This window comes from Arvicola amphibius, chromosome 10, assembly GCF_903992535.2.
Source record: "Arvicola amphibius chromosome 10, mArvAmp1.2, whole genome shotgun sequence".
NCBI classification, from domain to species: domain Eukaryota; kingdom Metazoa; phylum Chordata; class Mammalia; order Rodentia; family Cricetidae; genus Arvicola; species Arvicola amphibius.
In genome coordinates this window covers 49,976,628-49,994,570 of record NC_052056.1, presented here as the reverse complement: position 1 = coordinate 49,994,570, position 17,943 = coordinate 49,976,628, and the positions used below count along the sequence as shown (strand labels likewise).

Below are 17,943 nucleotides of genomic sequence, written 5' to 3'. Positions count from 1 at the left end.
GATCATTTGTTCTCTATTCCCCTTTGATTAATAATAATGTTTAAGGAACATGATCTAAGTTTTAGAGGTACACAGCATTACAAATGACTTGGCAGGGTTCACAGCTATCTCTGTGAAGGATAAGGTCAGAAACATTTTGGGTATGGTGGGTCATAAATGGTTGTGTTGAATATTTGTTTGCTTTTCTAAATAATTTTCTTAAATATAAAATGTCTTTAGCTAGCTACCTAAGGTTTTATTTTGTTTTCAATGTTTTTAATAGAAGTAAAATGAGAACACCTCTAACTTTCCTTCCAGCTTCCATCCTTTGAATCCTTGCCACATTTCCTCTCCAAGTCAATAGCATATTTTTTTGTTATACCCTCTGTGGGGGGCGTCTGTCTCTATCTCCCTCTTCTTTCTGTGTGTGTGTGTGTGTGTACTCACGTGTGTGCCACATGCATGCACACACACACAAATATATATATAAACACAGCTTCCTGAGTCCATTTTTCTTATTTGTGTATATGTTGTTTCAAAGTACACCTCAATCTACATTGGACAACCAATAAGGGTGCTCATCCCTAAGAGAGGCTAATTTCCCTTCTGGCAATCATTAGCTGCTTCTGGTTCTTTAGGTAAGAGTGGAACCCCACAAAATTATTCCATCCATAGTAACATGTCCATTGATAATTCTATTCCCAGGAATGGAATAGTAATTTCCTTCAACAGATGAGGAAACAGTGAAAGTGTGGTACCTGTACACAATGGAATACTATTCTGCTATAACAAAATAAATGAAATCATGAAATTTGTAGGTAAATGGGAGGAGCTAGTAAAGACTATATTGAGTGAGGTAACTCAGACCAGAAAGACGAAAGCTGAATATACTCTCTTATCTGTGATTCCTGGCTCCATAGTCTCAGATGTGAATTTACAACATGAAGTAACCACAGAAACCATGAAAGCATAAAGGGACCCTGGGAATAGGTGGAAGAGAAATAACAGAACACTGGAAGTAATTTTTAAATACCCCATGTTGTAGGCCACTCATTCATTCCCGGCTGCCCAGACCTGAAATAATCACTCAGAAGCTATATCATTTGAATCACTGCTTAGCCAATAGCTTAAGCATTTTTTTAGCTAGCTCTTATATCCTGAACTAATCCATTTCCCATTTATCTGTGTATCGCCACATGGCTGTGGCTTACCAGGTAAAGTTCCATCCAGCATCTGGTGTCTGTCTCTGGTGGGGCTACATGGCTTCTCCCTGATTATGCCTACTCTCTCCCTATATATCTCTTCCAGCCTAGCTAAACTCTGTTAAGCCATTAGCCGAAAGCAGCTGCTTTATTCATTAGCCAATAAAAGCAACATATATTCAGAAGGACCTCCCACACCACCATATGGTTGTTGCATCTGAGTTTACTGACCCACACACACTAGAAGATAATTTTGCTCTACATATGAGAAACTTGGCATTTCCCAAGAATAATCAGTAAGAACGAAGGTGAGGTGATAAGCTGCCTAAGATGCAACTTTCATTGAGGAATGCATGTGGCCTTTCTTAAAGGCACCTTGAACAACTGTGAAGGTGTATCTCTGCTCAAAATATGCCCAGTCTTGTCATGAGTCCCTCGCACTTTCATTTTCCCATTCACAAGAAAAGGCTTCCTTAATATATGTGACTTGGAACTCTCACTAGCTCACATGAGCTTGATCCCTGATGAGTGGCATATGGCAAAAACAATGAGATATAAGGGGAAAAAACACAAATGATAAACATTAATTTCTAAGTACTCAAAATATAAAAATAAAGAAACATTCATAAAACTATATTGCAAGGTTAGGCTGGTTGCAGACACTTATAATCCTAGCAACTCAAAAGGCTGAGGCAGAAGAATAATGAGGCAAGCTCAGGAAGGATGGATAGACAAAAAGTAGACAGACAGATCTTCACCCTGTCTCCTCACACTCTCTTTCAAAATGTTGGCCTCACATGGATGTCATTAGGAAAAACTACCAGAAGAGATCAAGCCTAGTAACCAGAAAGTTCCAGAAATATGTGGGTTTCTTGGGTAAAGTAAAATTTAATCATATTTAAGAAAATTGGTTGTGGTTTCTAATTGAAATTTAAATTACTAAATTATTCAAGTAATAATTATTTTCCAATTCAGCACACTGCATAAAGCATTTCACATATGCAAGCTGTTATCTCTGGGAGCCTGGTTCATATTATCTTACTCTGTTTTCTAGCACAGAAAGGTCAATTCAGTATTTTAAATACTGGCCTGAATTTGGCTAGGCAATTAGCTATAAAAATTTATATGCAAGATGAAATGTAATTCAAAGAGGAAGTGTTTGACTAGACTGTGCAAGGCCCTAGATTTAACCCTCAATACTGGAATAAATGGTGTAAATAAAATCTAGACTTGTTTAAGTAACAATGGATTTTCTTTCTCAAGCAGAATTCAAGTCTCCATGATGAATTGGCCGCTATTTGTATTATTTCCGGTCACAAGAACTGAAGAACTTATTTAACAATTAAGCATTTACCAATATTTTAAAATGTATGCTTTTCTCTCCCACTTCCCTCCCAAATGCATTGACGTTTCTTGGTTACCTTGGTGACTCCACACTGGTACTGGGAATGGTCTATCGCCAAGAAGCCAAGTATTTCTTCAGCTGCTTTCTTGCTGCTAACAAACTCACTCTTTGAAAATATCCTTGGGTTTAGAATGCAGTACCTATGTTGAAATGGGACCAGAGGATTATATGACACAAACAAAGAGTACTCTGAAGGGAAAGCTAGAGCAGATCTCTAGCTCTCCTTCCAATCTGCTTGACTCTTACACAACTTCTGGCAGCAACAGTGAAGATGCTATTAGCAATAGGTCCAATGGGTCAGATTATATTCTCTACAGTATTATAGTTATCAAGTTAATTTTACTGGGAAAGTGGGGACTGAGGAGGAAAAGGGGGAACGTGTGAGTAGCTCTAGTGTGTGGACAGGGAAACTGAAAGGTTGAATTGACTTTTGCCAAAGCTTTTCACCCTGATGGTGAACTGTACACTCATGCCTTTCAGTTCCTAGACAGGTGCTCTTCTTGCTCGTTCACATTTTTTCTCAAATTGTCTTGATAAACTATAATTTTCACTTTTCAAATTCAGGATGTGGAAAGCAAAGATGCCTCCCTTGCCTCCTACCACCTACACATTGCTGAATGCTTTTTTCACTGTTGCTAAAAATGCAACAGCTTCATTGGGTGACAGCTATCATGAAGCACACAGATTTCAGAGATGCACTCCAGGCTTTCCAAATTCCTTTCATATATGTTTCTTCTGTATGTGGGTCTAATATCCACTAACGGAGACTTAAGGCACTATGTAGCTATTGAATTTAAGAACAAATAATATGGGGCTCTCTCAGCATGTGTCTCATCACCACAAAAACATATCTATTCATAGAATGGCATGCACCAAGTAAATAAATAGCACATGCATAAACACTTAATACAGAGGAAACAGACTTTCCTCTGAAAGTCTAGTCTTTCCTTCTTTCTGAACTTCGAATGTATGTCTACCTTTGCTTAAAGTCGTCATATAGCATCCGACCTGGAAACCCTTCACAGCATACTCTAATCCCTTCCAAGACACCATTACTACGTAGCTGCTGGAGAACCAAGAAAGGGTCCAATACACCTGAAAGAGAGGGACATAAGGACTCAACATTCTCAAACATCCATCACAGCAGATACTATCTTCATTGTTGCACCTCAGTAGTAAAAGAAAGTTTGAATTCAGTATGATACATGAGTGTTCATAGGTGCTCACTAACTTCCAGCTGCACTTGTCCTACTAGAAAGAATTCTACAGATATGATTTACCTAGACTCCTTTTTAATGTAGAACAAATTAGTAGACAGGACTTTGTAGGCACATTCTCCTGGAAAATGAAAACAATCACGTATTTTGCTGTGTGCAAAGGACTGACATTAGATACATTTGCCAACCGAAAGCAGCTAGATAAACTAAATAAAACTAAAGCAGCTAGATAAAGGGCACAAGTGGGCTGCCATTTCCAGTAGGAGATTGGAGACTACAAAATGGGGAAGGCTGTAGAAAGAAAAGAGAAGGTGGACCAACCATAAAATTCTGCTTGCATTTATGCCTATAGTGGATTTGCCCACATTCAGGCCTTCTTTCTTCCCTATTCTGATATAGAGTGGAGGACAGCAAGCAAACAAACAGTATGTACATAAACACTCAACACAGAGGAGCACATCAGACTGCTTCAGACTTTCTGAACCAATAATGATATCTACCTTTCTTAAAGTCATCATATAGCATCTGACCCTTCACACTAAACCCTTCCAAGATACCATTACAACACAGCTGCTGGAGAACCAATTCTGTTGGCAATTCAATTCTCCTATTCTGATGCCAATGTCTATATTTATTCTATAGTGTGAGCCTTCTTCTGTCACCACTTTGTTCAACAAAATCAGCCCTTCTATAGCTGTCAGCTGGAATCTCTGGTGGAAGCCTTTGAAAAGCCATCCAAGAAGCCAATGTATCTGACCTTCATCAAGTACTATGAATAAAGCCAAGGACCACTCCTTTCATAAAGGCTTGCTGTGTCTCTAACTATGTATCAGATCACAGACATAAGTTAAACCCTATGTCTATACTCCAATCCTTCTATGTACAGGACCAGATCTTTTATAACAAGAGGAATTAGAAGATTCTAACATTGTCCTCTCATCAGCTTCTTGCTGTCATTAATTCATTGCAAGAGTGTCTACAATGCAGATGTACATAACTAATGAAATGGGTGTACAAAGGGAAGGTACTAATTTTGGAAAGATTACTAGAGAAAATGTTTAACATTTTCTGAAATGATCTTTATGGTTAATTTAGATTATGAAAACCAAATATTATTCATGTGCCGAAATATCACCCCAACTGATTATTCAATCCATTTAAGAATATTTTCTCTTGCTAATGGATGGGATAAAAGTGTAGCACCCACGTTTTAACCTAAAATTCAAAGATCAATTCATTTAGAGCCAACTTTAGGAAGTCTTTCTGTGTGGCCACCTAAAACTGAATTCATAGCAGCCTGGGGAAGGTTCCAGAGAATTTGACTTCCTTTCAGTTTTCTAAATGGAAATCTACTTTTCTATAGAGGAAATAGAAAATAATTCTTTAAAGTACATTCAACAAGGCTGAATGAACTAAGATATATTTCCTACTGCAAACTGTAAAAATGTCTAGTTCTTACCTGGCATTTTGTTCATATTTGGATTTATACATCTCACAAAATGAGGTGTTGTTGATTTTAAATCTGTTATCAATTTATTTATGTTTTCCTAAAATAAAAGCCATAATAAACACAAAATCACTGTGCAAGCTGCAAAAGAACTTCAGAAAGACTAAATCTGTCAGCTGAATCTGATATTCAATGAGAGCACCAACAGGGAGACAATGCATTCAACATTTTTACATGCTTGCCAAACACATTATTTTCTTTCCTATGGCAAGTCAATAGTTACCCAACAGTCATAGTGTCGTTTGGAGTCATTTCCACCTACTTTGAATTTGAATTCAGTAACTTTTGAAGCCAAGTGAAAAAGGTTGCTTATCATTTCTTCAGTTTTCTACCTTTAAAGTCTTTATTTTAGATCAGATTGTACAGAATCACAATCTGAGATGATTTAAAACATTTAAGAGTAAAGGGAACAGGATAGAGAACAAAAGAAAAGGCAACAGTGTGGATTTAGCCTCAGGTTTGACTCTACACACTCAGTGTATCACAGTGGTCCTCTCTAGGAGCAGAGCAGAGCCAAATTCTGGAGAGGTGGACAATGATGTGCCTTTGCTTCTTATTGCCTGAGGGCAGCTCTATCCACTGGGAGCCTTTATGAGCCAATAGTCAGAACAGTCAGAGGACTAGTACAGGCTGACAAATGGAACCTAGTCAGGGCACCACTAGTGACTTCTAAAGCCATTCACAATAACAAGATGACTTTATCCACACCTTAGCGGCTTTATGTATGGCTGAAGAAGTGACTCTCTGTGTAAACATACTTGCCTTGGAAGCCTAGTTACCTGAATTTGATACCCAGGGCCCACATAAAGGTGGAAGGGAGCTGAGCTGACAAAGCTGTTCTCTGAGTTCCCATGACTGCTATGAAATGCATGCTGACACATCACACACATACACACTAGTAAGGATTAATTAGTTTAAAAATGTAAGTTACTTTGTGCAGCGATGAAATCAATTGGAATGATGCTTTTTTCCTGTGGACCTTCTCACCAAACTGTGAAGCTTAAAAAGAAAAAGAAAAAATGGTTTAAAAAATCCATTTTCCATAATATATAATGTGCCATCATGTTGATAAAAACAAATTCATCCAAGATTTAAAACATGATAGTATGTACCAAAAAGCTTTGAGAATACATACATCCTTCAAAAAATGCCTAAAGTGTTTCTCTCTAAAGAAATAATCAGAAAGCTATATAAAGATACTCCCACAAATATTATCTAGTCACTGTGGAAAAATTTGAACAAAAGGGAAATTACAAAGTCTATTAAGAAACATTAGCTTATGAATAAATATGCATAAAGTAGAATGAATACTCCAGCTTTAAAATGATTTATGTAGATCATATAACAAATACAGAAAAATTTTATCTTTATTTTAAGAGAAGAAGTTACAGAACGTCTATTTTGAATATCATTATCTTGAGTGTGTATGTCTAGGTTTAAGCACAGTTAGGTTATAAGTGATTGCAAATGAAGAATCTTGGGAAACATGGAAACAAAACATTACTAGTAGTCACCCCCTGTATGATATAACAGGCCTTTTTATGTTTATCTTTTTAGTTTATCTGTGTTGACTGTATATGGCAACCACCACATGCTTTCAAGGTGTATGAAAATGGCAAATCTATTCCCCATTCTTTATTATTGAAGCAAAAGAATCTACACTAAGTCAAATATCCTGTAAATAGCTGTGCAGTCCTGATTCACTCAGATGTATAACAGCAGAAAGGACAAAAGCCATGGGCAATTCGGAGACTGCAGGATACATATCAGTACAGAAAACTAAAACACATATTTTTTGAATCTGAATAGTAACTATATAGAGGTACATGTCATGAAATTTAATCACAAATGTCCTTTTGGGAGGCTCAGGTCCTCTAAGTGGATTACATGATTTCTGTGTACTTCCCCACCTTTGAATAGGGAATACAATTAACTGACATTTCATTTTTAAGCTATAACTCTGATCTAAAATCTATCAGTTTGCCAAGAGAAAGTACAGCTATTGTGGACTATGTAATGTGAGGATGAGTTAGGATTTTAGAAGGAATTATTTACAAAAAGTGCTAGAGTAAATTTTTTAACATAGTTCTTTCCTTTTGTATGCAAAGAATGCAGTACACCTTGAAGAGAGAAACTCCAAATCCCTTCCCAACTGTCTGGCAACCCCCTGCTCTGATTCTCCTATGTGTGGTCAGGAGACCACTTCCTAAATATAACCCAAGTAGCACAGACACTGAGAGAAACAATTAATAAATGTGACCTCCTGAAACTGAAAAGCTTCTGAAACTGAAACTGAAAAGTAAAGGACATGGTCAACAAGACAAAACGGCAGCCTACAGAATGGGAAAAGATCGTCACCAACCCCATTCAAACAGAGGTCTGATTCCAAAGTATACAAATACTCAAGAAATTGATCAACAAAAGAACAAATAATCCAATAAAAAAAATGGAGTAGAGACCTAAACAGAGAACTCTCAACAGAGGAATCTAAAATGGCTGAAAGACACTTAAGGAAATGCTCAACATCCTTAGTCATCAGACAAATGCAAATCAAAGAAACTCTGAGATTCCATCTTACACCTGTAAGAATGGCCAAGATCAAAAACACTGATGACAACTTACGCTGGAGAGGTTGTGGGGCAAAGGGAACACTCCTGCATTGCTGGTGGGAATGCAAGTTGGTACAGCCCCTTTGGATGTGAGTGTGGTGATTTTTCAGAAAATTAGGAAAGAACCTTCTTCCAAACCCAGAAATACCACTTTTGGGTATATATCCAAAGGATGCTCAATTGTACCAAAAGGACATGTGCTCAACTATGTGCATACCAGCATTGTTTGTCATAGCCAGAACCTGTAAACAACTTAATGCTCCTCGACCTAACAATGGATAAGGAAAATGGAGTACCTAACAATGGATAAGGAAAATGGAGTACCACACAGCAGAAAAAAAAAAGATGACATCTTGAATTTTGTAGGCAAATGGAAGGAGCTAGAAAACATCGTATTGAGTGAGGTAACCCAGACTCAGAAAGACAAATATCATATCTACTCACTCCTAAGTTGCTAAACACAAAACAAAGTTTTTAAGTTTTTAAACACAAAACAAAGAAAACCAGCCTACAATTCAGAACCCTAGAGAACCTAGACAACAATGAGGACCCTAAGAGAGACATATATGGATCTAATCTACACAGGAAATAGAAAAAGACAAGATCTCCTGAGTAAATTGGGAGCATGGGAACCATGGGAGAGGGTTGAATGATAGGGGAGCCACAGGGAAGGGGAGGAAAGAAAACTGTATAGCTCAATAAAATAAGAAAAAAGAACTGTAAATTATATGGCCACTGCCTCACCAACTCAGAGGCACAGTAGAAGACACAGACCAAAGGGGGACACAGTACTTGTGCCAGTTATAAGTAGTCTGGGATCAGTCACTGTCAAGACACAGTCTTTAAAAAAATACTAAAAGTAGAATCAGGCAACTGTACTGTCCCCAAATTACAAAAATAAAACACAATCACTTTCATTTCTCTCTCTTCTCTGCACAGGCCCAGAGTATGCTGCTTGCTCCTTAATTATATTGCCATGCACTAAAAAATCCAGGAAATTCTAAATTCTACATCTACTTTGTGACCATGTTAATCAGGAGACCGAAAACAAGGTAAGAAAGACCAGTAATTAATGTGAAGCTGGGTATAAAATAAGAGAAAGGAGAGAATGTTAGGAAGCGAGAGTGCACACCCTACTGAAAGAATAGCTGGTATACTCCATCCCGTGTGTGCTGAGGGAATCTGAACTTGGCAGATTTAATATTTACCTTCAGTCCCCATTTTGCAAAATAAATAAATAGAGTTCATAGACCCAGTGTAAATATTGTGATTTTTCAACCTGTATAAACAATAACAACAAAAAGATGATATATGATAGATAGATAGATAGATAGATAGATAGATAGATGATAGATAGATAGATAGATAGATAGATAGATAGATAGATAGATAGAAGACAATAGATAGAAAAACTTTGGCCCAAAGATGCCTTAGGACTTCTTAAATTGATCTCAAATGTTTCTCTGGTTGGCAAATTACAGCCAATGCTGAGCAAGTTGCCAGGTCCTAATCTGTTGGGAGAGGCTGCTTGTTCATTCCCGGCTGCCCAGACCACAAAATAATCACTCAGAAACTGTATTCTTTATATCACTGCTTGGTCAAAAGCTTAAGCATAATTTTGGCTAACTCATATCCTAAACTAACCCATCTCCATTAATCTGTGTATCACCACATAGTGGCTTACTGAGTAAAGTTCTCCAATGGGACTACATGGCTTCTCTCTGACTCCACCTTCTTTCTCAAAGCATTCAATTTAGTTTTCCCCATCTAGCTCTAGTTTACCCTATCACAGGCCAAGGCAGATTCTTTATTCATTAACCAATAAAGTAACACATATACAAAAGGACTTCCCACACTAGTAAAACATAGTCAGCCAACTATTCGAACCATATTCACCTAAGATAAATGCGAGCTATAATCAACAAAGTTGTCTCAAGAACTTCCAGTTTTATGCATCATTTTCTTGTTTCTAGATATGAAGAGCACCTCTTAATCGTGTGGTGGCATGGTGTAATATGAATCCATTTTTTTGTTTTGTTGTTTCAGATTGTCAACCAATTTAGAATTGCAAATAAAGTCAATTAAGATTTGCAAAACTTAGATTAGTCTCTTGATATGTATTTGAGGATTATTATTGTCCCCAAACATTCATCAAGCTGTGTTGTTGGTTTTTTCTTTGTAGGTAAGTCTATACAAAAGCAGGAATTGGCCATGAACCTTCTATGACAGGAAGGACTTCACAAAAAGCAGAAGTTTTTATCAAAGAAAGCAGAAAAGACTGTTGTAAAAGTCACCTCACCCACCCAATCCCCAGGTGGAGGTAAAACTTCAATGGAGACCAACTCACCACTGCCAGAAAGGAAGTTGTTTGTAAAGAGACTGGCCAGGACTTTATTGGAGGACTTCTGAAGGAGAGCCACCACTGTCTCATTAAGAATGTCTTTGTTCTTTTCAAGCCAACCACTGATATTATAAGGGACCTTTGGAAAGACATGTGTTTCAGGTAACAAAACAAGAAAAGGTATACATTCATACACTGAAAAAGGAAATGTATGCATTGCTTGAAAAAACCCACAAGTTGTATTATTTAGTATTAATTTAGTAACAATACTGAGTAGCATTCCAGAAGGCCATCTTGTAGCCCAGTGAGATTTTTAAATTTCACATTTTCAAAGGAAAGTAAAATTAAAAAGAATTGACAGAGAAACAAGTAATGGGTGAGAAAAAAGTTTAAGGGAAAGGATAGAGAAAGGGACAGGGAGATGGGACTTTATCTCTGTTAGAAACAATTCACATCGAGACTTTTTCATTGGTGGCACTAGAAAAAAATCTATTTTCTTGACACATACCAAGTACTCAGAAGAAAATTAACAAACACAACAATATTTTAGATGTAGTTATTATTATATTCTGTGTCATCAAGGAGAAGACTATATCTGAGGACACATGGGAGGTCATTTTTAGGTTGAGGGATATTGTTATCATCCATTAGTTATATATGCACCCTCTTGCAATCACTGGCTACAAGAAGGAAAAAAAGACACATGTGTCAATGTAGAAGCAATAAGGGTCATTAGAAAATTTTTGACCAAAATGTAGAGACCACTACTTCACATCATGTCTTTTAAAAGGGTGATTTGAAATCACTTACACAATTTTAAAAAAATACAAATGAGGGGAGGTGTCCTGGGACATGGATGATCTCCAGGCCTTTCACAGTAGCCATGTTTTGAGGCTGAGTGAGATTTCTGACCTCTGTGCCTAAGCCACTGTAGTTTAGATGTTTCATTTCATGAGCACCAAATGATATCACCACCTCTCCACTGGCACAGAGATGTATTTGTTCACCTCATCATTTAACATATACAGTACTGAAATATTAGCTGAAGTTTTTGGACAAGTCCATTTGATGTAGAGTCCAGAAAGTATGGGCCTGGGAATCTAGGACTAACTCACCACTCCAGCATAATGAGCAAGTTCAAAGTGAACTTCATATTTCTTCTCAGCAGATGCAGGTTTCTGGAAGTAGGGTGACTTTCCAAAATGGTTATCAAAGAGCTTGGTCTCAAAAGTCTTGTCAGAGGCTTTAGAAAACATACATTCCTCTTCAAGGATGGAAAGAATGCCCATGGGCTGTGGGAGAGGGATGAAAGTGAGTTCTAAAAACACGAGAAACAGAGTATTTCCAGTAACACATCAATATAGGCCTTTCATCATAAACTTAGTTGCTCTAAAAGATGCTCTTCCCTGCACAGAACACATGAGTCCTGTTAACTATTTATTACCTGCATTGTCATACTGATACCAGCAGGGGTAGAAGTGAGCTGCACACTGTAATGACAGGCAGGTGGGGCAGGGGTAACAGGGAAATAAACAGATAACTGAAAAAATTAACTTAGTTCCACGTAAGCACTCTGAAGAAACTGTATAAAGTACAAAGACTTAGAATGAAGAGGCAGGGACCTCTTTGCCCTGGATGAAAACAACCCAGAAACATCTGGTTAAAGTATTCTGGCACAGAAAGATGAAAATGAAGATAGCAGAGACCCCAAGGTAGAAGACTTTTATGAGACTAAGATCCTGCCCAAAGCAAGTGTGATCCAAGCAAAGCCAGCCAGAACTTAAGGTGGGGGGGGGTGAAAAGTTGGGCATCACAAAGTTAAATGCAGCTGATCCCAAAGAATTTACTGGCTGTGGTAAGATAGCTAGATTTTGAATGTAATAAAAAGCCTTTTGGGGGAGATTAAACATGCAGTAATGTGAACTGATTTGTTTTTGAAGGAAAAATGGTTTAAGGTAGAAGTCAGCATATTGGAAATTTATGAGCTAACAATGTTTTATTTATATGTTAAAGGGCTTTAGGAATATACAAAGAGATGGGACAGAATATGTTATTATTTTTTAAGCAGATTTTTTCCTAAATAGTCCTGGCAACTTGTTTGCTACCTGCTCATATCCTGAAGCACATAGAAACAAAACAAGTGGCAATGTTTCAGTAACACGAGACTGCAGGCTGGATTCGGCCTATACCATCATAGTTGGCTGGCCCCTAGTCTGCCTAGAAATGGTGTCGGAGCTTGTGAAAAGTCATTTGAAATGTGATATACTTGAAAGTACAACTATGTCACAACTTTCTAATGAAGAAAATAAGGGATATAAGACAAGTTTTCAGTCTGAACAATTTCTAATGGATTCTTCCACTAAACCATATGCACAGGGAAAACACACTTGGCAAATAAGGAAAAATCTCAGATGTTGGTGATATTTATATATTTCTTTTATATTAATATTATTTACCTATCCACTCTATAAATAACTTTGAAATGTTTTCTAAGATCAACACCCTATTTCAGATAATTAAAGATAGGACAATATTATTTAGACATTGGCTCCAATTCTAAAATATGTAGCCAAAAAAAAAAAATACATGCAATGCATAGTCAGAGAAACTGGTGAAAGGAGTTAAAAGTATAACAATTAAGATAGAACATAATTGCTTGTTGCAAGAACAGAGGCCTTATGATTCTCTCCAATCCTTTTCATTCTTGAGTCTGGAGGAGACACTGAAGATTGTCTTAGTTAGAATTTCTATTGCTGTGAAGAGACACCATGACTATGGCCACTCTTATAAAGGAAAACATTTAATGGGATGGCTTGCAGAGATTTAGCCCATTACTGTCATTATGGGACATGGCAGCGTGCAGATAGACATGGTAGCATACAGATAGACATGGTGTTAGAGAAGGAGCTGAGAGTGAAAAAGGAGATACATCTTAATCCCACAAACAACAGGAAGTGGTCGGAGAAACTGGGCATGTCTTGAGAATATAAAAGAGCTCAAAACCCACCTCCAACAGAGCCATAGCTCCTCCGACAAAGCCACACCTTTTGAGAGTACCATTCCCTATGAGATTATGGAGGCAATTACCTTCAAACCACCACAAATATGAACACTAACTTTCTTAATAGATCCTTGAATTTCCATCAGAACTGCTTTCTGAGGGCAGTTGGTTATGTTTCCATGCATAGAGGCCATACCAGAGTCAAGGCACTGGATTATTATTAAAACAAAATTTATTTTTACTTAAAATTCTTTGTTCTAAATATCTCACTAGAACCACAGAAATGAGTCTTATTCCACATAATTCATCAGGTATTTGAAGATAAAGGTTTCAATTATTTGCCACTCTAATATTATACACACACACATATATATATATATATATATGTATATGTATATGTATATATATATATATATATAATTATCATTGTGCATGTGCGAGATGGGAAGGTGTATACACACTTGTCACAATGCATGTGCAGAGGACATAGGATGACAACTTTTTAGAGTGAATTCTTACTTCCAGGTTTAGATGGGTTCTGTGGATCAAGCTCAGGTTGTCAGGCTTCTGCGACAAGCACTTTTACCCACTGAGCCATTTAACAGATCTCAGGGTTTCTATCTTTAAAAAAAATCCTCATGGACCTAGAGCCTAGTTACATTTTATAGAAAGTTTATTGAACAATATTCCAAAAGTAATTTGTGGCATCTCCCTGCATCCAAAGACTTGAGATGCAGAGACTAAAAAGGTCTTGTCAACATGAAGAATTCCATGTAAAATAGATACCTATTTTGTACATAAAACACTCATTTTGTGAGTTCTTGGCAAAATGAAAAATAAAAACTATCAAGAAGGTGGGATGGAGAAAAGTAGAATACAATAACTTAAATAGTTGAAGGACCCGTTCAAACTCTTGGAAAATTGAACTCTGTCTCATACCATGTATTTTCCTATATACCAACAGTCAGCACTTATAGAAATCTGGAATGAATCATTTAAAAACTCAAGCATTTCCCAGGAGGAGGCCTGTTAACAAGAGGACAGTTGCAAAGCCTCACAACAAGGGTCAGTGCTCATTCACACAGAGCCGTATACACACCTGAAGAGCCCCTGGTCCCTTGATGGAGGAGGGTCATCTGTCTATGTGTTACTTTCATTGGTTAATAAAGAAACTGCCTTGGCCCTTTGATAGGACTGAAAATTAGGTAGGCGGAGTAGACAGAAATGAATTCCGGGAGAAAGAAAGCCGAGTCAGGCAGGTGCCATAGCTCTCCTCTCCTAGATGGACTCGGGTTAAGATCTTTCCTGGTAAGCACCTCATGGTGCTACACAGATTGCTAAATATGGATTAAAGCAAGATGTGAGAATTAGGCAATGGGAGGCTGAAACTAATGGGACAAGCAGTGTTTAAAAGAATACAATTTCCGTGTAATTATTTCAATCAGCCCGCCACCTCATCACTACAGAATGGCGCCCAATGTGGTAATGTAAAACCTGAGAGAGCTTAAAAAGAAGAGAGAGAGAGAGAGAGAGAGAGAGAGAGAGAGAGAGAGAGAGAGAGAGAGAGAGAGAGAGAGAGAGAGAGTTTAATACAGCTTTTTGCTGTTTGCTAGGGTGTGCTGTAGAGAGATTTCCTGATTCAGCAATAGCGGCAGAAAAAACAGCCGCTCCAGCCATTTTAAAACGTAGCTTCCTGGGCCCTGCCGCTGGTGCAAACTCTGGCTATGGAGCAGTTCTGGGCCCACTCGCAGTTGGGAACAAAGTAGCTGAGACGATGCCTGTAGGCTCAGCTCTTCCTGCCTGGGTAGACAGAGGGATCAGGTCTATCAAAAAGTGGCGGTTTTGAAATACCTGTTTCTGGGTTGTGCTGCCATCGCAATCTCTGTCTGGCTCCTGCGGGAGACAGAGCCTTTGAATGGAGCATTTGGAGTAAAATGCTACAGTTTGTTTGATGGCAGCTAGACTCGCTGTGTGCCTAAAAGGGGGACATTGCATGCTGCAGCTCAGAGGCACAAGCAGCTCTGCCATGCTAGTGGTGCAATGTGCAAGGCTCAGAGGCTCCGCCCTGTTGGACTGGGTAGGGCAAGCTGGCAGTACCTGTTTTTGACCTAGGAATGTTACAGCTTAGATACTTCAGTGTTTAGCGATTTAAAGGTGCAAATCAAAAATGTTTCTGGATAGTAAAAAATTATAGATTCACAATAGAATGGATTCAGACATAAAAGACCTTTAAATGGATCACAATTTTGGATGAATGTACATAGGCTTGGGAGAGAGAAGAAAAATAATATAGAGAATAAAGTTAATGCCTTGAAAAAGGGGTAAAGTCTTTAAAGAGACAGAGAGTAAAGATAGTTATGGACTAAAAGAAATAAAGAAAAATAAGCCACATAAAAATGCAAAATTCACAGAGAGTCTGGATTATGTACATTGTGTTTTCTTTAAAATTTTTGACTGTGAAGGAACTAAGTACAGAGAGACATTTCATTATATGGGCTACCAAGCTAGACCGGAATGGATATCATAAAGGTATGACTTCAGAATTTGGATCTAAGAATATGATGCTTTGGAAAAGAGTTTCTTCTTTTGTTTTCACAGAGGATGAGACCCTGTGCATTGCTTCTATCCCAATATGGTATGATAGACCACACCTTCCTGAAAGGTTTCTGTGAACACCCTCAAAAAATTACTTCACTCAACTGCCGACTGAGATGAACCTGTCACTCAGGTTATATATACCATGAAAGACCTAAATAACAGCGCCTCCATACAGCAGAAAGCAGTTTGGAGAGAAATAACTATATTCCCAAATATTGTTCATAAATGTTCTTTTATATTTAAAAGGGGATATGATATAGATATGAATATTTGATTTGATATGGCTTTTAAGGTCAATTTTATTATATGTATATATATTTCTGATCTTGATTAAGGTATTGTGATTGTGTAGTTCATTTAAGAATGTAATGTATAATTAGGAAATACACATAGGTTATTAATGGATAATCGATAATAGTCAAGCTTGTAGTCATGTTAGTTAGATTTTCTAGATGTGCATAGATATATTTCAGTTAAATAGGCATTCTTTATATCTTTCAAAGACTAGAGAATATGGCATTTTAAATGTTTTAACTTAGGGCTTTTCATGACAATGAGACATGTCTGCTCCTGGCTGTATTCCTTATTACTCTTAGTGTAAGTCCTCAGGAAATTTCTAGTAAGTAATTAGTTGATAGGTGAACATTGATATATACTTTAATATGTAAAAGCTTGCATTCTGGAACCTAGGCCATTTGGCTGGGGAACAATAAACTGTAAAGAAGTGTAAAGCTATGCATTAAAACATTTGCAGGCATATAAGATATAACTAGATACTAATATTAATTATTTCATACCAAAATAACAAAATTAGCACAACCAAAGAATTCCCCTTGGGAGACTGCAATATTTAATACTGAAATGTTACTGGGGTTTAAGATATTTTAGAAATTTTTAGAAATATTTGTTAAAATTGTCTACTGATATGGAAAGCTGTTGTCTGCACTATTTAAGTATATAGAAACCATCCAAACTTATGCATCCCTAGCATGCAGTTATTGGCATTGTTAGCTATTGGAAGAGGGAGAAACAGTTTGCTCTAAGGATGTATGTAAACATATTTTTCTTAGGGCCACCAGCCATCAAAAACATAACATGGGCACATTATTACTTATGAAAACTTATATCCAGCTTAGGGTTAGCCTACTAGTTCTTATAACTTAAATTAACTCATTTATATTTTAATCTACATTCTGCAACATGGCATTACCTCTCTTTCATCTTGCACTGCCTTTTTCTTCTCCATCTGTCTGGCAAGTCCACCTTTCTTTTTCTCAGAATTCTCTCAGTCCCTGAAGTCCTGCCTAAGCTCTCTCTGCTTAAATATTGACCATTCAGCTCTTTATTAAACCAATCACAGTGACACACCTCCACACAGTGTACAAATATTCACAACATTGAAGAACAGTTGAGCAGCACATATTGCTCTTGAAGGATTAAAGAAACAAAGGGCACAAAGTTGAAAGCTGGGAGGATAGAGGAGGGATCTGGAAAGAGCTGGTAAGGGATGAAAATGATTAAAACACATCGTACAAAACTTTAAAAGAACTACTGAAAAGTAAATAGGCAAATATAAAAAAACTGTTCATTCAGACCAATTAGGCATGTAGAGATGAATATTGTGCTCCACCATGTAAGACATTTTACACTCAGCATCCAGTATGATGGTAAGAACTGAAATGATTTTCTCTTGAGGACAATATAAGTCTAAAACCTTAGTATAATTCCACGAAAGAATGTTAGAGCTCTTAAAGACATAACAAAAGAGTAACAAGTTCTTAAACACAAAACTTTGACTATTTGTCAAGAAATAACAAAGATAATCTCTTTAACAAATTCTTAAACATAGGCATAATATGCAATTGTATGTTAATACTTTAGTAAGTAAATTAAGTTCTCAACTAGAATATTTCAATAATAAAACAGGGGTAAGTTAATCCTATAATATATTGTTCACAGCAGTTATATGGAAGGAGGTCACTGTTAGCTTGGAGAAAGAAATTAATGGTCAAGCTTGATGTTAAAAATATAAATTAAGTACAAAATAAACATTTTTGTAATCTTAAAAAATAAAACCTTTCTGT

General features: G+C 37.1%; 1 protein-coding gene across 1 annotated transcript in view; it reads right to left on the bottom strand.

Annotated features, from left to right (window-relative positions):
• Myh15 (myosin heavy chain 15) overlaps positions 1–17,943 on the bottom strand; it is a 136,680-nt gene that overhangs the window by 85,895 nt on the left and 32,842 nt on the right. The window contains exons 15-20 of the mRNA XM_038346187.1: positions 11,376–11,552; positions 10,267–10,399; positions 6,242–6,309; positions 5,263–5,350; positions 3,564–3,681; positions 2,603–2,726 (exon numbers count right to left, since the gene is read on the bottom strand). Coding sequence (XP_038202115.1) covers positions 2,603–2,726; positions 3,564–3,681; positions 5,263–5,350; positions 6,242–6,309; positions 10,267–10,399; positions 11,376–11,552 — 708 coding nt within the window. The remainder of the gene's footprint in view (positions 1–2,602; positions 2,727–3,563; positions 3,682–5,262; positions 5,351–6,241; positions 6,310–10,266; positions 10,400–11,375; positions 11,553–17,943) is intronic.